A 23,337-nucleotide genomic window follows, 5' to 3' on the forward strand; every position below is an offset into this window, starting at 1 on the left:
ACACATTATGGGGTAGCCTGGTCAAATTTATAAGCTCAACAGGTGTCTTGAACAAAAGAAAAATTTTGAACCAAATTGACTAGGCTATTTGTGTTTGAGATAAATTCGTCGGTTAGAGCTGAGGTCGTTATCTAGATGACGTGTTTGCTCAGGTAGAAAAAATAAAACAACCAACGAAAATAACTCCGACACTTACCAAGCATTAATTATCCACAGCGCATCGCGGTACGGTTTTCTTCCAATAACTGGAAACGCATTATTGCCACGATAGCAAACGAATATGCGTTAGCAATTATTGTTTATAGGCGTAACTTACATGTTATACGCTTTGTCGGTATCTAGTTCGGCCTGCATTTGGACCACATTGATCCAAAGCAACCAATGATAGAGTCTACGCCAGGGGTGGACAAACGAACGTAAAAGGGAAGTTGGAAGAAGTGCTGCTGCTGATGCCGATCCCTCACTGCCGAATGCGCTAAGACCATAACTTAGTGAGCCGCGACTGAAAATTCCAATCTTTGTCACAGTCACATACAATGCAGAAGGTGCTAGATTTAGGTTTGATGGCTGACTAGTCACCGTTTACTTAAGTTGATTGACAACGGTATACAATAAGCAAATACTGCCATAACGTCACGCACAAGAACGTAAATTGTTCGATCAACGGTTCAGTTAATTAATACACAGTCAACGCGACTAAAGGAATTTTGGCATGAAGGCAATAAAATGAAGTAACAATTGCTGCAATAATGAGTGCAGACTAAAAGAGTTTCAACAAAATAAAATTACATATAAGCGCATTGTGCAGAACTTATCAAAGTTTCATATGAAACTTCAAGAGGGGGAAACACTGCAATGACAGAACATACGCGGGGAAACGTATCCGAGAAAAATAGCCGCTTTGCGAAGAAGACATTTGTAAGTCGTAACTGAAAACATACGTGAGGGGAAGAATTGGGGAAAATTTTTGGTGATCTACTAATACACGAAAATGTGTTGCAAGTAATCATTTTAATACTGGAATATTTTATCTTTGTGATAATAAACCATCGAGTCCGGGAAACCATTCTTTGCTAATGTCACAACTTTCATCCCGATTTCAAACACTAAATTATAGTTTTGCTCGTAATTAACAATATGGCTCGGACATTAGCGACTTAGTGGAGGCTGATGGCAAAACTGCCAGCCCTAGAAAGTATGCGACGCTTGCAAACCAAAACACAGCAGTGATGTCTAGTCCATGTTGGAGAGCTCGTTAAGATAGGCGGCCATCACTTTAATTCCATTCATGTAGTTGCATCTAATAAATCGAAAAATGTGACACGATAATATGGAAGTTATTTCAACGTAAGCACATACAGTTTGTTGTAACTATGCCTATGTTAGCATATCGCCCGTTCAATTCTTGCCAAACAAATCTCAACCAACTACTGAAAGGGAATTCAAATAAGTCAGGTTAAAATACGTTCAGATCATGAAAGTTGGTAGCCCAATTGTGATCTCAAAAGCTAAAACATCCTACGCGGAAATACACCGAATAATTGAAACCTAAATAAAAACCAAAACACTGGCACAGAAATTTGTTCTTCAGCATTCTAACAGTAATCAGAATTTAGTACACAGTTTGTATAAGTGGTAAGTATACATCATTTATGTATTGTAGTGCTCACCTGTTAAACTTCTCGTTCTGAGAATGTGCCCCGTCGTCTGAGGCACCCACCGGAAGTAGAAGCATGTTCTTTCCGGTGACTTCCTCAAATGTGAGGGCGACTGGTATGGTCGCTCCTTCACGGGTTAAATCCGGATCGGCATCGAACACTGCGAACAAATGAAAACTTAACAAGCTCCGATGAGCAGGGTCGGACAACGAGATGTGTTACAAGCAAAAAACAACCGGTCCGCAAGCTTTACTTTATATAAAGGCACTTATGTTTGTAGGTATGTATGGCAGCCGCAATGTAGGCATCTATGTTTTAGCTGATGTTATATTGTACGTTCAAGTTGAGTTTCCAAATGTTCTTGAGTGTAGTATGTACGGCAAACCAACGATTTGAGCAAAATCTTAAAGCGGATTATAACTTAGCTTATAAACAACAACATCATATAAACCCCGACCAGTTTTAATTGCTTTCTTTGCGCAGACGTAATGCGGATGATTGTAGTCGGAAAGCCACGGTTTCGCCTCTTCGTGGAGATGAATTTGGAGCCTATTGGGGCTTTCCCTCTCAGCAAAAACTTTCTCGATGTGTTCAGTGACCTGTGAGACATCCTGTTAATCGGGTGTCGGTAAATTTTGACGAAAAATGAACTTCTCCTTACAAGTTTCTGAATGACTTTAGGATCCTGGTTGGGAACGAGACGGACTGAAAACTTTCCAACCACTTTCCTTGGAATAACAGTTTTCGCACCGGCACCAGAAAAAGCACCTGAAGATATTTTAGAGTATTAACAGGGCTATGATAAGTCATACTGGGTTATGTTTATAAGTATTTCAAAAGTTGCCACAAAAACATCAAATTATAACATATTGAAGTTAGAAGTTGAAGAAATAATGTTTTCGGCATTGTGAACAGTCATGTTTCACAGGTAATAATACTTACAATCAAAGTATCACAAAATATTTCCACTCTAAAGTAGTTTTAAATGAAACAATTCATTTATTTTATCCATTAAATGCGACCACTAAGGGGCTATATTAACATCACCTTCGATTCCGTGAAGCGAAAGAGTTGGATTTCTCCATCTCTGCATCAGGACTTCCTCTTTCTTATCATAGAGCAATTTCTCGACTCCAACATCATCGCGATAATCATCAAGATCAAAATCAATCTGACGGTAAAGATTGAGCTCATCTTCTGTCACCTGCCAAAAAAAGTTTAAGATTTTTCTCCCAAAGTAAGTGTGTGAGGGAGTAAATAGGTGACTAGTTTTTATTTAGCTAGAGTGGCAGTTTTTCATTTACTGGTAATTCAAAATTTTCCAATAACCGTATGAAAAAAGATAAAATTGAGACATCTAGAGGTTCACATACTTACCGGTGCAACTGAATCATAGATGCCCGGTATAAGTATTTTTCCTTTGCTGTCCACAAGCGATGACATAATCGTGATTAGGTCACCCATAGCTTCATGGACGCTCCCTCCGAAGACCTGGAAAATAAATGTTTAACATAAAAAAACTTTTTTACGAAAGCAGATTTTCATAATCAACTTTAACGCTACAATTTAGTTTACAAAAAAGCAGGCATCAGCGTTACAAGTTTTAACCAACGCATTCAATTCCAAACAAGCTTCAGGCAAGAAACAATTGTCAAAGTTTTTAGTACTTTAATAGAAAATGTAACAAATAGCATGAAATTATAGAATGAAAATTACCCCCGAGTGAAGATCCTTGGTGGAACACTGGACTTCACAGAAGAAATAGCAAATTCCTCGCAGACCATAGGTGATGCAAGGTTTCTTCTTACCCAGCCAGTAATTGTCCGATATACAGAGGTAATCGACGTTGCCAAAAAAACTCTCTTTTCTTGACAAAAAGGTTGTAAAATTAAAGAAACATAAAAATGAGAAATAAAAATGAGTTGTGATACTGGAATGATGAACAATTACTAAAAATTATCAGAGTTTGCATTTGAAGTTTTTGAGCAAATATTTCACAGAAGTTTACTAGTTTAAACTCCTTCGAAAAGTACAACTGTGAGAAAAAAGATGTTTAAAACAACCTTTCAACTATTAATTCATCAAGTCCTAGGGAGCCAGATTCTTCCATTCCCTCAAAGCAAAACTTCAAATTAACTGGGACTTCTATGCCCAGCTTCTGATACGCTTCAATGCAATTCAACCAGCACAAAACAGGTCCCTTGTCATCTGTGGAACCCCGGCCGTAGAATTTCCCATCAATCTAGAATTAAATTTTTAAGGATAAATTGTATTTCTTTTCTAGCACCCAGAGGAAGAATATAGTAATGTTTAGAAATCCCTGTTCTTGGAGAGGGGTTTCTTCAGGAACAGGAACAGTTCTTAATATTAAACCTAACCTCAGTGAGTACAAATGGTTCTGTGTCCCACCCATCCTCCAACTTTGCAGGTTGAACATCCAGATGGCCGTAGACACAGAGTGTCTTCTTCTTCAGATCAGTTCCCAAAGTTGCAAGAAGGATCGGAGGAAGGGGAATTACCTGACCATCTGACAGCGTCTGCCTTCCTATACATTTAAATGTTTTACGTTGCATTTTATGAAGCTAAACCATTGACTAAGATTTATTTGTCAGCACATATAACTATTTAAATTTTTTATGACGGCACTGGTATTAATCAATACTTCTACCCGAAAGTAAGAGTTTACTATATCAAATTCGTAAAATGACGGTGTCAAAAGATTTTGAGCGACAGAGTTATTTACTCTTAAGTAGATATTGTGATAAGATATTAAAATAACCATTCTAGGAATGGGGTGAGTGGAAATTAAGCAAATGTGTCGACTGTCGAGATAAAAATACTTTACGGTACAAAATGATTCCAAAAGTTATATGAAAGCTATGATACCTATGTCAGCCAACTCAGTCGCAAAGCCAAGTTTTTTCAGCTCATTATCAGTGTGTTCCATCATTCGAACAACCTCTGGGCGTTTTTCTGGCGCAGCCGACACACTCTGTATCTTTACAGCTTCTGCAAGTCTTTGGACATAGAGATCTTCATGATTATCGACATATTCAAACACCTTCTTCAACTGTGACATTCTAGCATGCAGTTTAATGGTCTCTGGCTGGAATAAACAGCTTAAACTTGACTGCCTGGTTCAGGATTAGAAAAGTTACGTAATTTAAGTTTGTTAGTTTTGATGAATCAAGCTAAGGCAATTTTTAAATAAAATCATAAGAGCTTTCAGCTATAATAAAAAACCTAGCAGGATGTCCAAGACTCATCAATATGCTCAAGCTTTTCAGTGCACGCTGTCATGCCAAAAGTTTTGTGTTTGCAAACACAATTACTCACTGAAAATTGCTTTTTCTATTGAAGGATATTAACAGAATGGACGCACCTTCAATAACCCCTAGGCTATTTTTCTTTGGCGAAGGAAGAGCAACTTATAGTTCTAACCATTTCTTTACTCGCTCTTAGCTTAAAGAAACAAGATATTATATTCCAATTTTCCATTTAATAGACAAGACATGAAAGATAAAAAATCAATAACACATTTTTTATACCTTTCGCCAGGTTGCAAAGGACATTACAGCTACAGCACCTGACAGCCTGAGGGACTCTGACCTCAGTGGGTCAGGTGTCAAACCAGGTTGGCATTTTTTCTAGCCAGGCGATTTAGCAACTGCTGCGTTGAGCTGGTAGGTAAGCTACAGTGCTTCATACAACAACTGTAATTGGAAGTTGCCAGCAAACTAACACGATCAAGGAAATGTTCTTGATTAGGATTAGGATTAGAACGAGATTATATAATGAGCTAACTTGGTACCTTTAATGAAACGGTTACTATCCTTCTTGATTCAATGAACATGGATGAAGCAAACGGTATATCGTACTTTCGCTATTTGCCATTGCATTTACCTTCAGACCTTCTCTGCAAACTTGGTCTAACTTCCTCAAACCAATTTTTCTGCCAGGTTCAGCAGTTTCATAATTTATCAAATTTCGTAATGTTCACATAGGGAAAGCACCTAAAAAACACCACCTTTTGTGGTTCATTAACTTATAAAATAAATAAAGATTTAAAAACATATCAAACTAATTAATAGGAAAAACAATAGAACAAAAGCACGCCTTTTAAAACAAAAAATTTCCTATTAAAAACTATACAGTGAAAACTAAATCAGAATTTTGATTTAAAGTTTTTGAAGCTTCCATCCATTTATTGCTAACGAGAAAGTATTTTCAGTTCTATATATAGTTCCAACATCAGCAACAGTACAACATTAACTTTTATTCCTCAAAGAAATAACGATAAAAGTTCTTGAAAATAAACCAATCAAACAATTTTTGTAGAAAAACCATTACCATGTCTTCATTTTCTGAACAGATTTTTATTGTATAAGTTGGACTAATTTTTTCTGCAAAACGTTCCTTCCAAAAAGTTTAAAAGATTGTGGTTATTTTTCAGTTGATTTCTATATCTTTTAAACTCTTTAGCTTAACTTTAGATAACCTAAGTTTGTGTATTTTTGGTTTATTATAAAGGTAGGCCCAATTCAATTTTTTTGTCTGCCGTCCTTTGTTCGCTAGAAGCTGTTTGCTAACTTGTGACGTTTAGGTCAGTTTGAGTTACCTGCTGGGAACAGTTCCTGTTTCTATACTTATACTTTATCTGTGTCTGACCAGATACTATGTTTGACAAGTTCGACAACTAACCGCCCATGTCGTAATATTTTTAGCTCACGAACCTTGTTTGAATGACTCAGTTTTTGTTCAATGCTCGGCAGCGTTTGTTTAGTCTTTTGTGCTTGGTGAACAGTTTCAAAATGGTGAAATGGGCATAGGCTACATTAACAAAAATCAAAAATTCCGACACAACACAAATTATGTTAATGAAGGGATTGTTGGTTTACAAGCAAGAACAATTAGTATTAAACCATATTGGAAAGTGGTCTAATACTAATTGGTACCTGCACATAGGGGAGAGCGCGACAAACTTTTGTTCTTCACTCCAATTAATCTATAATAAATAAAAGCTGCCACTATTTCACCGGAAAAATCGTTGTTTTGAAGATATTTTTCTCAGTTTGCTGTTTGTCTAACTTAAATGTTACAACACGGTAACTGGAACCTAACCTACACCTATACCGTACTCCACTAAAACCATGAATAGCTGAAATCTACGTTTTGCATTGTTTTGCAACCCATTCTCTGGGCATAATGCAGAAGTGTACAACCAGATGACATTACAATTTGAGTAGCTGGCGTCTCGTATAAAAAGGCATCCTGCGATTTTGCACTTCCGTACTAAACCCCACTCCCTTAGCCTATAACCGCTTATCCTTAACAACAGGCTGCATGACCAACATACGGTGAAACAGTCACTTCGATAAAAAAAAGCTGGTTACCTGTAGTTGTTTGAATGCCAATTTACCAGATTAGTGCATTCCGTCCGGATTGGAATGTTTACTGTTTTGGGTGAGAATTCCCTCGCGCAACAAAATGAAACATTTACGGTAGTCATTACACTGGTCTACACTAAATTTCTGGTTTTGACTTTGAAAATTGATTTAGAGTAATTTGGGGTTGCTAATTTCAAATCTGTAATTATATATTTCTTGTCTAACACGTCAGGATTTTGAGATAGGTAACATCCTTTAGAAAGAAAAATTAAACTTTTTGGTTCAAAAATGTAAACACATTCTAAATTCTACTAGACAAATACCTATAGTTGATAACAGATCTGTAAGTTGATGAGCAGATAGGTCTATTCACAAATATAGTTTATGTATGTAAGTTAAAATAAAATACGGAAACACAAAATCAGTTACAAAAATTCAATGACCAAAGAATTTTCTTTTCAAAATTTTTCTTTTGAAACATCTCTTTTTGAACTCCAGCAATATTCTGTCATCATGTGATAGTCCCATCGCCCTTGGTAGCGCTCTTCCATTGTTTTAATGTCCTAGTGAAAACTGCTCCTCAGTGACGCTGCCAAGGTTTTCGAGAAATTTATCGGCTTGGCTTTTCAATTTAAAATTAAACCTTAATGCTCATACTGCGACTCGAGCCTCAAAGCTGGAGAGCAATTCTTGCAACAGATCTTTGTAATTGTCCGCTTTCTTAATTTTAAGAAAGTTGTTTATAACTTCCACCAAAGCTTTCCAAGCTCTAGCTCTAGCTTTGAAGAAATAGATGACACAAAATTTGAGTCTTTTAGTAATTGTTGAATTTGAGGCCCATTGAATATTCTAGCTTTTAGTTTTTCTTCAGTTAACCCAGGAAACACCAAGCAGATATATTTGAAGCACTCTCAATGAAATTTGAGTTAGAGAGAAATTTGAGTTTTGCTTTAACATATAAGTTGAGAGCAGCAAGCAAAACAAGCAAAGTACAATGGACCCACATTAGCTATGAGCATGGGCTCAGAAATTTATAATAAACAAGCCCGGTAACCATAAACGGTGTATAATAAATAAACAAAGAATTTTCTAGTCAAAACAGCCATCACGTATTACGCCAAAAGTTGTTTAGCAGTAAGCTACACTAAATTGGATTATTTATTCACCTCAAAGCATTACAAAGTGATCAAACGTCCGAAAGAGTTTTGGAATTCAACTCATCTCTGATTTCAGCATAACTTGTTTGTTTTATAATGTTAAATGCATCTGTGTATAGATTTAGATTGTATATAATTGATCATTTAGCGTTCCATCTGTTAACATTATTTAGTCTATTTAGCTTTCTATGCAGTGTATTGCTGTCTTGTAAAGCTTAAAGTTGGGAATTTCATTTAACTTCATTTCGTTAAACGTTTCATTTTGCATTTTGAAGATATTGACATTAGTAGAGGAAAGTGGGTGTTGGCTACTTTGCTCCATAACATGTGTTGATGACCAAATATATTTCATCTCAGTTACAAGATGGAAATGGTATCATCAAAGCGTGGTAAAGAGAAAGTTATTGTGGACGGATACTGCTACGTCTTCGACAAGGAAAGTGCCAGCAAATCAAAAAAGTTCTGGCGTTGCGAGGAGCGTGGTAAGTGCAAAGCAAGGTTGCACACCCGAAATGGCGACTATGAAAGGGTAGGCGTGCATAACCACGGCCCAACCCACCATAAAAAGGAACCCACTCGATCATCATCGAGCTCTGAAGATTCTCCAGACAGCACTCTACCCGATTCTGCTCAAAGCGAAAAACCACATTGCTCAGGCAGCCCCTGTCAACCTAGCTCACCGGGCAAGACAACTGTTAAAACAAATTCTAATGAGATTTCTAGCTCATCGCAGAAGGAAGTGCCTACTTTTTCCAGCAAACATTCGCAATCTTCAACACTGCAACCTCAAAAAAGAACAAGTGAAATATTACTCAACCAACATGAGGCTGCAAATAACGCCGAACCTCAAGCAAGCCAATCATTGGAAAATCAACCCATTGAAGTGCGCCGAATGTCGCCAAGTTACCATTTGCACGGCCTGCAAGGGAGACAGCAAACTCCTGTTTATCGGCCCTGCATCAGCAATACAACCAGTACAAGCTACGCCACTCTGGCGACTGTTCCAACTGAGCAGTGCCAGCCACCACAAGCCAAGAAACCCTGTACTAGCATCAGTAATGTTGAAAGTTTAGTCAAAAGCCAGGTTAGATACATTCAACGACAGGACTTAGTTCCAAGTCAATCTCCTATTTCGAGTCCAAAAATAGAAGTTCAGGCCGCTAATTCTTCACAAGTTGCTATCATTGCCAGCAGTAGAACCAATCCCAGTCCGGAGTCAACCACTTGTTCTTCTTCCGATAATAACCAAATAACTCCACAGAAAGCAAATGCGTTGAAAATTTGTGGACAACAGATGCTAATAAGAAAGGAGGTCATTCAATTTTTGCGAAAAATAGGATTTTCCATACAAAAACTTCTTGGTGTAGCTGTAATACAACAAATGGAATGCGATATTGCCTGCAAAACCCGACAAGCAGTGCTTGAGCTGTTCCAGTTACTCAAGCAGCAGCAAAATCAAAATCTTTACAGCAACGTTGAACTGTACGAGAAAGAAGAGATTGAAATTAAACTGGACATGGTTCCGCTCACGCTGATGAACCAAGTCATTCTCGCCTACCTTGAATCAAAGCACGGCAGAGTACTGACCATGAAATTTGTTAAAGACGAAGATGGACTGTTAACAGGCACTCGTATCGTCGTAATGATGAGGCGTGATTTAGACGTAAGACCAATATCAGCAAGGATTGATTTGAACGGGCAATTGTTAGAAGTAAGTTACGAAGGTCAACCTGCCGTATTGCCGGTGCCCAACATCGCTGCCATCGGATCGACAAATGTTAGTTCTAATGGAGTGCAGAGAACACCGGAAAGACAACTCATTCACATAAATAATAGGGATGTTTTAAATCACGGTTTTATTCAAGGTAGACCAATGTCCACTACACAGCAGCTGTCCCCACAGCTACTTCAAGGTCGTCTGCTTTCCGATCCAACCAATACACAACTGAGAGTAGCGTCAAACCATCCCCAGTCCCCCACTATAAATCAACAGCTGTCTCTGCAACAACACCAACAGCTGACAGCAACCTTACAGAAAAGCATTCAAAACTACCAGGGTATGGTATATTTGCGGCAATTATTTTTTAATGTATATATTTACTAAAAGCTATTACTTGTGTTAAGTGCTGTTCGACTGATTAGTTTCGGTGATAGAGCCGGTAATTTGTGGTTGTTACTTGTTGCTGTTGGTTCGAACATAATTTTAAGAAACGGTTTCACCCAACATTCTCAGTCTGGGAGTACACAATACAATAATTGTTAAACAAAATACGTAATGTAGGACCATCTTCAAGTCAAGCACTCTCGATTAGCCCTGGACGTGATCAATTAAACGAAAGGAATTCTTTTGTCAGGTAAACAATGTTTTTTCAAACTAATCGCAAAATTACAGTACTTGGCTAAGCAGTGCAAATATGGTGTCTATGTATTTGTACTTTGATGTAAACACCCAAATTAATCTTCGACCATCAGTTCACAAGATTCTCGTACATTTAGACAAACTCAACCAACCTCGCAGAAGGAAGTGACAAGTTACATGCAGGCAAATAGGGTAAGTTCTGTTGGGTTTTAGTTTAACAGCACAGTTTGAATTGTGATAACGATGAACATGAAGGTGCTGTGTGGTGTTGTAAGTGATTTGACGTAGGGTTCTTCCCAGAAGGATGCTGACTTTGACGATTCTAAACCATTAATGGCTTTATGAACTTTTTGTTCATTACGTTTATTTCTGTAGGATTACTTTGTTTTATTTATTACTGTCAATACCATTGAGTGTCTTTTTACAATTGTTGAAACTGCATCACATGCGTTTTTCTATGCTAGAATTTCCCCACCATGCAGGGGTGTGTACACTACTGCAGATAGCAGAAGAAAATTATTCTTTTTTATATGGGATATTTTTGAGTGTTTGGGACTGGGTTAGTTTTGGGTAGACTGGTTGGTCAATTCATTGGTGTCTGGAATCAAAAGAGTTTTCATGGATTTTGATTCGTTGAAACTATTGTTTTGTTAATAAGTGCGTAGGTGTGCAGTCCAGCTGGTATTATTATATCACTATATAACATGATATAAATCAGTTCAGTGGAATTGTCATATTGTTCCCAAAGTATTATTGCATGGTTTGTATTATATTAATAATGGGCTTGATGTAGAATTGGATTGATACCATGGCTCGTTTAAGAATATATTGAAATACTCTTAAAGTGCTCATACATTGTTTACATATTTGTAGGTTCATCATCAAGAAGGCAACGACAAAGACTCCAATCACCTGCTAAGTAGATTGGCATGTAAGCGCAGTGTTTGCTGCTTAAATACTTACGATTAACTTTGTGAAGTCTTTTTATGTTAAGGCGTGATGGGCTTCAATTATCATGCATTTAATATCTCACCATGTGTTTTAACACCAAGCAGACCTATAGATGTTTTTAACAAGCCAGCAAGTGGGATTAAATGTAATTGTAAGTTTAACATTGATAGTGTTTAATGATGTTTGTTTTGTTTTAAAGATTTTAAGAAAAACTATTCATCAATTAAGCACTTTACCAAGCAGTTGGAACTACTGTCAAGGAAAGAATGCAAAGGTTTGCTGTTTGTCATTCTAAAACTATTTGTAATTTAGAGATTGTTTTTTGACCCATTTTAGAATGTATTTCTTATTTTCATGTATGGTTGTCTGTAGACAATTAATCGACAACAGTAGTTCTGGCAATCACGTCTTTCAGCTTATTCTAGCTGTCCACAGTAAGGAAGCATATTGTTGAATAAATTTAATTGTACTAGGCAGATTGTGAATATTTTGTCGACAGATCTTATAATTGATTGTGGAATATTTTGATTCCTTTTCATGCATGAGTTTTAATCTTTCTCGTAGAGAGATTTTAACGGAATATTTTGAAGGTGATGACGCTCGAGACCTGGTGATGTTATATGAACAACTTCAAAAAACGAACGACGAGCATTTGACAAGAAATGCAGCGTTGCTATTCCCCACTGTCATCGACATGTCTGGTATAGCGCTGGACGTGGAGAAAGTGAATTCTTTCTGTTACGTGTTGTCGAAAGTTGACAAATATGTTCAACGACTTAACCTTGCTCATGGCAACGTAACTCGCGATGGATCCAGCCAACTTTTTTCGGCCGTGAAGAAAATGCCGGGAAAGGTATGCCCACTTCTGACATCAGCCTGTTTTGGTATAATTTAGGCTCGGTTCTACTGTTGAATCTTGACTCACCCCGATCATCATTTTGGTTTGTGCAACAGCTTTATCAGACCCAGACTTTTTGCTATCATTCTACAGTAAATGCAATCAGGTTCATGTAAAATGACTAGTATGATTTTTGGACTATGACTTATTGCGGTCCCAAAATGTCAGCCTGCTCCGTCTCGTAAGCTCAATCATATGAGTTTGAAAAACATGTTAAGTATAACAGTTTTTGTAGTTAGTACCAGAAGTAGTTTGCTTAACTCACTTTCGGAGTGGTCGAGCCTATGTTTAAGTTGTCTAACTCGGCTCTGAGTGATTTCTCGATATTGCGACCATCACTGTTTGTTGGTTCAGTTTTGGATATGGCTTACCAGGGTCCCACTGTTGAACGTACTCTCTTATTTCTTGTTGGTTTCAGTTTGATTTAAGCAAAATTCTGGCGCAAACTATTCGAACTTTCATTTTTAAATCAATAGCATTGGTTTGCTGCTAACTTTTTACATCAATGTTTTAACCAGTGTTGTGACTTTTCAAACATAACTCTAATTATTCACAATTCGATTCATTGCAACACTGATAATAAAACCTACATGTCTTGCTTTAGATAGGAGAGTTGGTCGTCCCAAGCAATGCAAGGTTTGACCTAAGCAGAGAGGTTTTCCAAAAAGTGGACAAGAAGCTGGTCTTGTTTCGGTCCCTTGCTGATGGTGTTATTCAGCATCACGCAACAGAAAGCATCCAACAAACGCTTGACCAGCTGGATAGCTCGGTATCAGCTGACAGCTAGTTGTGTTTGTCTGAAAATAAACGTATGAATTTACTTTTTCATGGAATTTTTATTTTTTAGAATTTAGAAGTCCATGTTGGTGACGTCATACTCCGCTCTCGAAAGTGACATCTTCAAACACTTAAATTTGTACTGTTTTATTTTTTTTAATGTTCCAGTTGAAATGAATGATATGCTCTTGTTTTATATTGACGTTAATTGGTAGCGTGCAAAGGTTTAAGAACTATCGTTGTTTATGATGGTGAGGAAGTCTTTCCACGTGAAGAAATGAGCGCAGGATAAATGGACTGTGCATGAAATTTTATTGTGTTTTGTTGAAGTCTCTGTCATTTTACGATTTTCTTAATCACGCATAATACAGCACCAGTAATTGTAAATTATATTGGAAAGAGGAAATAGGTTTTAACTAATCGCAGGAGATAAAAAAGTTTGTGGTCGAATCAGAAGCCAGTGCGCTTGCAGTGTAAGTCGAGGCTTGGAGTTTTTAGTCTTCAATTCCCCAAGTTTATTGAAATTATGTCAAGCCTAATTTATAACACAGCAGAATTATCAGTTTGCCATTGTCAATATAGTCGTATAGTGGTAACTGCAAGCGCTCAAAACTGTCATCTATCACTTGGTATGTGATGACTGATGATGCAAAAAATTCATTTATCAAAAACTTTGCTGAAAAAATGAACAAGTGAAGTAATTTGACCCCGAACGTAAAAGAATCACCGTTAAGTTCGATACCATACCTAAATGTGTTGAAAAGGATAGTCCTTAAAAAAAGAATGTTTATTCAAAATTGGCTTTAAGTACCCCACTATTTCCTTAAAATCCAGACTGTATTGGGCTAGAGCAAGTCAAGCGAATCGTTCCGGGTTGCAATCAAGAAATTGACGCATGCCGTGAACATGAAGTTACTGAAGAAATTACTTTGCAACGTGAATAAAGTTTGGTGAGTTGTTTATATTTCTGTGTGATTTTATTGTAGAGTTTCTGATACTAAGTACTCGGGTTTAATTGCGGTATGGATAACGAGACTCAAGAAAAGAAGAAAAAGCATGAAACCGAAAGCGCTGCTGATTTGGAAAGAGTCACTGGTAAGTTCTGTTTATTCCTGTATTCGTATGCCTAGCGACATAGCCTATAAAAAAAACTGAAGAAATTCACACCATGAGAAATTAAGAACCGAAGTCTATCGCACGCATGCACGAAAATTCAATTTTTTCCTGTCGCCAGCTAATATCCTGCTACCCCTGTCCGCATTTTTTCGCCTTTTTGGAACAATATAGGCCTATTTGTGGCTTACGAAATAACTGTTTTTGAATGTGGCCACCAGGCACCAGCCCAACGTTTGCAGGAATGCATTGTTAGTCTATTTCACGTATAGGATTGGCTGGTTAGACAATATGTGGGTCAGAAAATATGCTTTGCACAACAAGAATTATAGGCCTAAGTGTTTTAAAAAAGAAGTAGGCGGATTCGGTCGACATCTTTACTTTTGCACTTCGAGATCGAGTATTTAGGAATTCCCAATTATTATGTCATAATTTCTACCGTATTGTCTCATAACTCCTTCCCGTTCAGGCCTTCATGTTTGAGTGCAAAAGTGTAAGTTTCCTAATTGTTACCACCACAAGCAGAATTTATTGTGAACTGACTGTACTTTTGTGTATTTCAGTGTGGCTTGTCAATCATTTGCCTAATTTGTCACTTTTGTCGTTAGATTATGCCGAGGAAAAGGAAATCAATGTGACAGATTTTGGAACAGTCCTCGCCAACTTGGGGCAAAAATCAAACAAGGCAAAAGAAAAAGAGCGAGAACTGTCACAAGTGAAAATTCTTAAAGAAGATGTTGAATTAATTATGACCGAAATGGAAGTCACAAAGGACAAAGCTGAGCGTGTGCTTCGTGAAAACAAAGGAAATGTGGTGGAGGCTTTAACGGTTCTTGTGAACTCTTGAGACACGCAAGAGTCTTTGGTGCTTAGGATGACTGTTTTCAAATTTTCTTGTCTTACTCCACACACGAGTCTTTCGTAGATGCTCTCATACCCAACAAATTTGCGAAACAATCTACTCAATTTTGTTTACTGCTATTTCCAATTGTTTTGGTCCATCATGTCTTTGTATCTTAGTACATCTAAGTTTGTTCTAATTTAGATTTAATTAAATGATGACTCATTTCTTTAACGTTGCTTCTCTGACAACAGATTTTTAGAGTTATCTTTGATTTTTTCAGAACTTCATGTGTTGACAATGTGACTCGTAAATTGTTTAGAACTTAAATAAAAATGCTTAATATTTTGATGGTATTGGAAATATTCTACAATGGAAAAATAAGGGTTTGCAGAAAGTTAAAGGCAACAATTTTCGAGGCGTTTCACCCTTGTTTTAATAGTTTTCTAAATCTTGCAGCTTGCGTGAACTGTTCGAGTTATATTTGATGTTGATGTTTGTTCATTTTTTTAGTGTCTTCACCTATCTCGCTGGTGTGATCTGGTTTATTTTGTTGAGTCACCCGCAATTTCATGCTCGCTGTTACTTCTCGGAGAATGCTCTTTCACCAGGCTTGGTCCACTCGCAGTTTGCATCTAGCAACAATGAAATTGCCAGGTTCAATCGATACTTCACTGGAGATACAGAGTACTGTGCTTTGAACTTATACCATAAAGTGTATTTACAAACTGATAATAATTCTTGTAACTTTATTGTACCATTAAAAATATTATGTCTCAATATGTAAAAGAGTAAACACTGGTTGAAGAATCCTGCTTGCAAAGTCCATTCAAGTATTTGTAGCCAGATCATTAATTTATGTCTAATGCTGAAACGTAACAGTTTCTTGTGAGAAATTTTATGTATATGTTCACAAAATTTGTTTGCTCACAATTGTTATCGTTGATTAGAAAAACCCAGCAAACAATGATATCACTGCTGCAAAGCATTGGCCTCGAAGTGCATCAACAGAAGTTTGCTTTTCGTGAAGATTTTATCAACCAACCAGAGGTAAGGTACAACTGAATTTATTCTGAGCGAAACGAGAAATTGAACTCTTAAGTTATTCCAATATGACAATTAAATTGGTTTGAAACGTTAGTTTTTTTTTCCAGGAATTCCAGTTGAAGAATGGGACAAATATTTATGGATTTATGCGAGCTCCACGAAGTGCCGGTACTGAGTCTGTCGTCATCAACATTCCTTTGTTTCACAGCCAACCAAATTATGCAGTTGGTATAGCGCTGGCTCTTGCTAAACAAATGAGAGGTAACGTCTAGTTAAAGTCTGGCATTTGTCGTAATTTAACTGTAGATAATGCTTGCTTTTCAATCAAAATCAACACTAAAGTATTAATTTGTGACATCTCTGTGTTCCAGGTGAGATGCATTGGGCCAAAGATATTGTATTTTTGTTCACGGAACACGGCTCGTACGGTGCTCAGGCCTGGTTAGATGCTTACCATGGCACACCCTCTTTCCATATTGCTGCCGATCCATTGACATCTCATGCTGGCTCCATCCAAGCTGCGATTGTCATGGAAATGAAAGTAAACATTTAACGTCTTTGATGAAAACTATGCTAGCAAAAAGAGTATTGTCAAATGAAGAGTTTCATTTCTAAACCAGATTTTTCCAATTTTTTTCCAGGATAAGTCTTTCACTTACATTAATTTGAAGTTAGAGGGGTATAATGGCCAGTTGCCAAATATGGATCTTTCTAATCTCGCCGTGAGACTTTTTAAACTCCATGAGATTCTTGCATCTGTCAATTACCAGGTTTGCTCGCTTATATATCCTTAACTATTACTTCTGCAAAATAGTCACAAAGTTTGTTGGATTATTGAAATAAATCTTAGAGCAGTTAGAAAGAATTTTAGTTCTTTTCCAGTCGTTACCAAGGACAGTTTTGCTGCAGATAGTCTGGAGGATAAGAGTAAAGAAAAACGCTGCTAAGCCTTAAAACAATATATAGCTATGCAATTGCTATGGCATCACCACTAGACAGGAGCGAGTGTTGGTAATGCCTTGCCCAAGGACATTCCAACAGTAGCACCACTGGGCATTATTCCCACCCAACGTCCATATCACTTTGCTACTGAACTGACAAGATTGATTAATGAAAATTTTTACACTGATGAAACCATTACAGTAAAGTTTACGCCTAGTTTATTTTCAGTTTCACCCGTATGATCCAAGCACAATGGATGGCTTTAAAAGTTTTCTCAAAACTACGCTTAAAATGATGAAGCAACTGTCCACAGGCATGTCCAGTGGAAACCACGGTGACTTTCTTCGCTACAACATAGAAGCCATCACCCTTGAAGGAATCCGCTCCAAACAACATCCCAATAGGGATCTACTCGCACTGCACAGGTATTGGCCTTTAGTTGGTTCCCGATTTGCTGTAACAATACAGTCTCGTAAACTAACATTATTTTGCAATTTTGTAAAGTTACCTTCATTGCCTCTGGTTATTTTTTGTTTATTTCCTTGTGATTTATTGTGTACTCACTGTACTGGTTATGTCATTTTTCTGTCGGACAAGCATGATTTTTGTTGAGGTATTTTTGAATTTATACAGTACCTAAATTTTCTCATTTTTAGAAATATTTGTTAATAATGCAATTCCTTTAAAAGTTTTTGATTAAACCTAATAAGCTTTCGATTTCAAAAATTTTTCTGTGCAGAATTTTAGAAGGAATTTGTCGAAGTTTGAACAATCTGTTGGAACGTTTTCACCAATCTTTCTTCTTCTACTTACTCCCTTCCACTGAACGTTACATCTCAATAGGAATGTATATGCCATGTCTAGGCCTCGTTCTACTTGCACCCTTGCTCAAAATATCCTTTTATCCAGTGTATAACATTTAACCAATGAAGCTCTGTGCTATGTGTTGGGTCTTATTCTGTTGCATGTTTTTCCTTAACACTGTGTTACGCTCTTTCCATGCTGGTAAGATCTGAAATAACCGATAGTGATGTAACAGAGGAACAATCTGATGACCAGAAAGAAAATATTGACGATATTCTGCAAGATGTGGGCTCGAAATATTTTGAAGAAACTGTGGTAAAGATCATTTTTTGACATCGACTTTATTTAAACTTAGATGTTAGCGGCAGTTGCTTTGTGATGTATTACTTTGCCGCTAAGAAATTCCTGCCTGGTAGTTCATTTTCAATTTCTGCTGGAAGATTGATGTTAGTTAATGACGAGCATTCATTTATTTCAACCTTTTTCAGCAAACACCAACAACTCAATGGAACTCAGTCGTACAAATGATGATTCTTTGTCACGTGGCTGGCTATTTGCTGTTCCGATCGCCTTCCTTCACTCCTGTGTGGTCGAGTATGTTTTCTTTGACTTTCACCACAAGTTTCATTTTTCTCCTGGTCACTGTGCATCTGGCTGCTCTTGTTTTCATGGAGCTTCACTCCCAGCACTTTTTCAGGTGAGCGCGATTAGCTTCAATACGATTGTAAATTTTTCCTTTTTGGAAAAAGAGGTCCTTTTCTATGAGTTAGTTTTATCATTTTTTGTATGTAGCTTGTTGTAACGTGTCCAAAAATGGATATGTAATCTGTTGCCCATGTTTTTGTTGATGGTGGAGGGCGCCAAACAGTGAGACAGCCTAAAGTTTTTCATGTGTTATTGTATTGATTTTATGTAGTAAAATTATCAATATTTGTCCAATCATTTGAAAAAAAAGCATGCATGGAGATCTCTAAAACCTTGCACAAGGAGTAGGCATCTCTTAAGCTATAACTTTATAAGTTACTGACAAAATCTCAAACTCCTACAATGACATCTTAAAATCAAGACAAAGTTTTTCGTCTAAAATTACTCATTTTGCTAATTTTCGTGCCAAGTTTTTGCCTTAGTTTGCATGCTATTTTGCTCTTTTAAACACACCATCTGCTAAGGATTCTCCTAGCTGTTATGCAATAGTCTTATTTTCCTATAATTCCATAGATATCATAGCTTAGGGTGTTTGAATCCGTGTTTGTGCAAAGTTTCGAAATGTCGACTTCATTCTGAAGTCCTTTGCAGAAGCAACCAAGAATTTCTTCCATGAAATCCACTTTTTCATCACATTTTTCAGTTTTACGCAAGAAGGTGCCAAAAACTTCAGAGTCGCAAGCTTGCTGCATGCCGCTATTGCCGTCGGTGTCATATCAATCATGAATTTCTCACTTGGTTTTATTGTTTCACTTTTCTTGGTACCGGTCGTAACATTCATTCAGACTCGTGAAGGATGGTAAGTTAGTATCTTTAGTTTAAACCTTATCTCTTGATTTTTTCCTGTGTTAATAAAATTAATATCAGTTAATATATAACAAATAGCTTAGTTAATTATTATTTACCATGTTAACTACTTACAATTTGGTAGAACTATTTCAATCAGTTTCAATTTAATTGTTTTCCAATGATCAAACTATTGTTGTGTTTCTAGGCTCAAATATTTGCAAAAACTCTCGCTGATTATAATTTCCCTCCCGCTCATCCATTTTTACACCCACCATGCTTACGAAGTAGTGCAAATATACAACTTTCACCTGACCAACCGATCTTGGCTTTTCCCCGCCGCATCTCTTGTATATTTTCCGATGTGGTTGCAGTTGTGGGGAATCACCTGCTGTTCAAAACATGTTGAAATTGCGAATTAAAGCTACTGATTACTGACATGTCTTGTAGCAGAAAGAATGTTAGTTTTTCCAATGACGCCGAGAAGAGAACGTCACAATTGTCATTATTTTATTTCCCTTTTTGATGAAATCAAAGAGAATCGTAATTCATGTTCTTTCATGCATGAAAGTGTTGGCTAAGTGTGGGTATAAAAGCTCTCCGGATCAGGATCAGAACAACATATAAAATCTATATATATAGGCCAGGGATGCAGGACAGCGGTAAGCAAATTAAGAGGTCCAGGTCATGTTTGGAAGTATACTCACTCCGGCTTCTCAAAACTCTTTCTGCTGCTTACCAAAGAAATTGAATTATAGTTGAATAGTTTCTACGAAGCAAGTTTCACCTGTTGCTTTCCACACAGGTTGACACGTGACTGAGTTTGCGTTTTCATGTTCGAAATAGAGAGAGACGGTTCTTGCCGACACAGGGTATTAAAACGTAAAAAAGTCTTAGATAAACGAAAATGAATGCGGCGATTTTGTGGCCGCCAATAACATGCGCACGAGTTGCTGTTTATGCTTCCAAATGATTGTTCATCTAATGTTTTTTTGTGTTTTTTAAAAGTTATTAAAACCAGATTTATGAAACGATATGTTTTACGCAGAGTTTTAATACCAGTTTAGACCTGTTAGATTTAATGAAATAAATAGGCGTCTTCATCTTCCTTACGCAACTTCACGTTTGCTGATCAGGGTAAACGAAAAGTTACGTAATGTTTTATTTTGCTAAAATATGGTATAAAATATCTACACGTATAAACGTGGGCTGTTTGCTTCTCAGTGTGTACATGGTTGCGTCAAAGTGGCCGAGTTCACACTTTTCGAAGTGCCTGGAGATACAGCAATCCGTATTCCACCCCACATCGACATTGGTTGCTAGAACCTGCAGAACCACACACAACCAAGGCAGCTGTAAAACAACGCTGCGTTATTAGAGTAAACTAAAAATACAAAATTGTAGAAGGGCAAACCTCACTCATAATATCACAATAGCTACCATGGCTTCATCATACCGCATTTACTTGATTATGAAGCGTCTTTGATTAAAATCGTGAAAGTGATGCCTGTATTTTGATCTCACACCAACCATACATGTACTATTTCAAGCTACACTTAGTTGTGGAATATTGATTCAAATATAGACTTCTTTACAGACTTGCGAATAAATTGTCGTTAGGAAACTGTGAAAATACGTCATCAAATCAGCGGTCTTTTCCACAACTTTAAAACACCCGCAGTCTACGATTTGGAAGTGTGAAAACATGGTCTAATCAGCAAAACAAACCCGAAGAATTTAAAAAAACTTACAACAAATACCCGCTAATTGTTAGCAGAATTAGCAGGAAATTAAGTGTTGTGTCTACGGTATTGGCCAAACAACGAGAAAATAGGAATCGCCATAGATTAGAAAGCGCACAAAACGTTAAAGAACAGTATAACTTTCTGTTCGAATAAACGCGGTATGATGTCACTGACATGATTGTGGTTAAACAATTAAAGCGCATAGATATCTTACATTTGGGGTTCTTTGCAAAAGCGAGAGAACCTGTCGCCCCCTCGAAAGTGATTACGTTGTTCATAATCGCTGCAGGTCGGAATTCCTCCCCACGAAGCCGAAAGCTCGAACCATTGGAATTGAGGACGGTGAAAAGTTCGAAAATCTGGTTGAAAAATTTCAAAGTTAAATCATATTATTGAACAATAAACTACATAATCTTAAATCATAAAATTGTCATAGATTTCCATAAGCGTAAATTTACAGTAGTTCAGAATAAACGGAAACCCGGCTTAATAGGATGTTTGTGTTAGATTTGTTCCAAAAGATTTTGACCAAATTTAACGGTGAGATTTCTGGATTTCTTTGATACATTAGAATGAGGTTAGTCAAAGGCTTGTTTTTCAATATCACATAAGCCGACAAACTGGTTCTTTTTTCATCCAATCGTCTCCATATATCGCAAAATATAGATCTCCAAAATGCCCAAACAAGACAATTTCTCAAAAGTGAACAAACATCTACATTTTCCTATTTTCTTACTGAAAGTTTTTTATATCTTTCCGACGCCAAATCCTCCCCCCAGATGTTTCCCGCTGTCCTTATATAAACATAAACAATTGAATGGCCTCCAAGGTTTCTAATTTCCGAGCACAAACCGTTCCAAGACATTTTAGTGGTTTAAAAAAATTAATTTTTCTCATGTACAAATATATATAAAAACTTTTATCAAGGAAACTGAACTTTTGTGCATAAAATCTCGTCTTAACGGCCTAAAAGAATTAACATTTAACTGGCTATATATAACAAGAAACAAATTTTTAAACAAAAAACAGGTAAAACAATTGTTCGCCCAAAACATCAACTTTTTCCATTTGTTCTATTTTCTATTATGTATATGTCTTTATACTTTAACAAAGTTTTTCTTATAACGAAAGCGACAATAAAACTAAGTTAAACTAAGATAAACTTTATTTACCCAACTAACAAAAAAAATCTCAATATGCTGCTAGAACGGAGACTCAACAAATTTGCTCATAGTCTCACATTTAACTACTGTAAAAGCTGTCCACACTGCAACTGACAATAAAAAAGCCGAGTATCACACAAGCTTTACTTGTTTAATTAACATAGGGACAGTTACCCGCTTTACACGTTGATTAATTACTCTGAAAACACACACTGCAAACACGTAAAAGCAAATGGACAACAGTCAATACATTTAAATCAACTTTTTGATGTTAAGAATTGTAACTTTTATTTCTGTCTTCTTAATTTTAATTCAAGATGCTCTTTGGAAGGTATGACTGCTCTCAGCAATAATAAGTTACGACACCTCGCTTTCACAAAAACAAAATTTGTCTTTTTTAACGAACATTATCAAATTCATTTTGTTTTATTCCGGTGATTCCAAAATTTTTCTTTTACATTCATCATATTTGAAAGCTTAACGATAGAAAACTCCAGCAATCTCGGAGCAGCAAGTTTACCGCTATTGCAATCGTTATCATATAGATCATGAATTCACTTTTAGTTTTACCGTTTCTCTTTTCTTGGTATACCAGTCGAAATATTAATCCAAACCAGGTAAGGGTGGTGAGTTAGTTTATTTACTTTTGACAATTCGTTGGTGTTACATGTATTATATCTGTGTTAGAAAGCAAACAAAAAGACTTGAACAGTTCTATATACTTACACTGAAAACGAACAACAGGTGCTACAGCACTTGCATGATCGGAAAATTGAATAATCGCGTCTGGTCTGTTGCTTTTTGTTATTCGCTCATTTCAACATCATTTTGTTTGGCATGCTGTTATTTGTTTGGCATGCTGTTATTTGTACAAATTAAAATTTATTATGTTTTGACAAACCGCAGGTTGAATTCACATCAAAAGTAACAAATGTCCATTGTTAACTTCCATTAAATTATTGCTGTATTTTCTAAGTTATTCTTTGAATAATTAATCTATAGTT

The 23,337-nt window shown here is 36.7% G+C and overlaps 4 protein-coding genes across 6 annotated transcripts; 2 read left to right on the top strand and 2 right to left on the bottom strand.

Annotated features, from left to right (window-relative positions):
- Positions 1–650: 650 nt before the first annotated feature.
- On the bottom strand, positions 651–4,985 carry LOC143453152 (cytosolic non-specific dipeptidase-like). Its single transcript, XM_076954319.1, has 10 exons — positions 4,545–4,985; positions 4,037–4,203; positions 3,722–3,900; positions 3,375–3,525; positions 3,036–3,149; positions 2,706–2,862; positions 2,320–2,426; positions 2,116–2,257; positions 1,671–1,818; positions 651–1,300 (listed from the first exon to the last, which is right to left on the bottom strand). The coding sequence occupies exons 1-10, from the start codon at positions 4,735–4,737 to the stop codon at positions 1,234–1,236; spliced, it is 1,425 nt and encodes a 474-aa protein (XP_076810434.1). The 5' UTR covers positions 4,738–4,985; the 3' UTR covers positions 651–1,233.
- Positions 4,986–8,456: 3,471 nt separating this feature from the next.
- On the top strand, positions 8,457–13,574 carry LOC143452570 (uncharacterized). Its single transcript, XM_076953597.1, has 8 exons — positions 8,457–10,259; positions 10,484–10,556; positions 10,699–10,753; positions 11,435–11,492; positions 11,712–11,786; positions 12,103–12,365; positions 13,015–13,179; positions 13,258–13,574. Exons 1-8 carry the CDS (start codon positions 8,567–8,569, stop codon positions 13,303–13,305), a joined length of 2,430 nt encoding a protein of 809 aa, XP_076809712.1. The 5' UTR covers positions 8,457–8,566; the 3' UTR covers positions 13,306–13,574.
- Positions 13,575–13,978: 404 nt separating this feature from the next.
- LOC143452837 (GPI-anchor transamidase component GPAA1-like) lies at positions 13,979–19,995 on the top strand. Of its 3 annotated transcripts, none has more exons than XM_076953966.1 (12): positions 13,979–14,137; positions 15,655–15,828; positions 16,092–16,191; positions 16,296–16,449; positions 16,560–16,729; positions 16,830–16,958; positions 17,359–17,555; positions 17,870–18,023; positions 18,121–18,249; positions 18,423–18,631; positions 19,283–19,438; positions 19,634–19,995. In XM_076953966.1, the coding sequence occupies exons 1-12, from the start codon at positions 14,094–14,096 to the stop codon at positions 19,845–19,847; spliced, it is 1,830 nt and encodes a 609-aa protein (XP_076810081.1). In that variant the 5' UTR covers positions 13,979–14,093; the 3' UTR covers positions 19,848–19,995. The 3 variants fall into 3 exon arrangements, with proteins under 3 accessions (XP_076810081.1, XP_076810082.1, XP_076810083.1); XM_076953967.1 differs by having other exon boundaries at positions 18,423–18,622; positions 19,274–19,438; XM_076953968.1 differs by lacking the exon at positions 13,979–14,137 and adding an exon at positions 15,143–15,560.
- Positions 19,996–20,569: 574 nt separating this feature from the next.
- Positions 20,570–22,155, bottom strand: LOC143452840 (uncharacterized). The gene is made up of 3 exons (XM_076953970.1): positions 21,907–22,155; positions 21,385–21,529; positions 20,570–20,778 (listed from the first exon to the last, which is right to left on the bottom strand). Exons 1-3 carry the CDS (start codon positions 22,033–22,035, stop codon positions 20,681–20,683), a joined length of 372 nt encoding a protein of 123 aa, XP_076810085.1. The 5' UTR covers positions 22,036–22,155; the 3' UTR covers positions 20,570–20,680.
- Between the last annotated feature and the right edge of the window lie 1,182 nt (positions 22,156–23,337).

This window comes from Clavelina lepadiformis, chromosome 4 (genome assembly GCF_947623445.1).
Source record: "Clavelina lepadiformis chromosome 4, kaClaLepa1.1, whole genome shotgun sequence".
NCBI classification, from domain to species: Eukaryota; Metazoa; Chordata; class Ascidiacea; order Aplousobranchia; family Clavelinidae; genus Clavelina; species Clavelina lepadiformis.

Bases quoted from the DNA above. Each gene is read 5' to 3' on its own strand.
- LOC143452570 (XM_076953597.1), top strand. From the start codon at position 8,567: ATGGAAATGGTATCATCAAAGCGTGGTAAAGAGAAAGTTATTGTGGAC. The intron at 11,493-11,711 runs GTAAGCGCAGTG...TTTGTTTTAAAG, and splicing joins CCTGCTAAGTAGATTGGCAT to ATTTTAAGAAAAACTATTCA. The intron at 12,366-13,014 runs GTATGCCCACTT...GTCTTGCTTTAG, and splicing joins TGAAGAAAATGCCGGGAAAG to ATAGGAGAGTTGGTCGTCCC.
- LOC143452837 (XM_076953966.1), top strand. From the start codon at position 14,094: ATGAAGTTACTGAAGAAATTACTTTGCAACGTGAATAAAGTTTG. The intron at 18,024-18,120 runs ATATCCTTTTAT...ACACTGTGTTAC, and splicing joins TACTTGCACCCTTGCTCAAA to GCTCTTTCCATGCTGGTAAG. The intron at 18,250-18,422 runs GTAAAGATCATT...AACCTTTTTCAG, and splicing joins AATATTTTGAAGAAACTGTG to CAAACACCAACAACTCAATG.
- LOC143452840 (XM_076953970.1), bottom strand. From the start codon at position 22,035: ATGTCTTGGAACGGTTTGTGCTCGGAAATTAGAAACCTTGGAGGCCAT. The intron at 21,530-21,906 runs GTAAGAAAATAG...TTTTTCAACCAG, and splicing joins AAAGATATAAAAAACTTTCA to ATTTTCGAACTTTTCACCGT. The intron at 20,779-21,384 runs GTAAGATATCTA...GTTGTTTTACAG, and splicing joins TTTTGCAAAGAACCCCAAAT to CTGCCTTGGTTGTGTGTGGT.
- LOC143453152 (XM_076954319.1), bottom strand. From the start codon at position 4,737: ATGTCACAGTTGAAGAAGGTGTTTGAATATGTCGATAATCATGAAGAT. The intron at 3,150-3,374 runs GTAATTTTCATT...TTTATTTTCCAG, and splicing joins CCAAGGATCTTCACTCGGGG to GTCTTCGGAGGGAGCGTCCA. The intron at 2,863-3,035 runs GTAAGTATGTGA...TTTTTTTGGCAG, and splicing joins TCTATGATTCAGTTGCACCG to GTGACAGAAGATGAGCTCAA.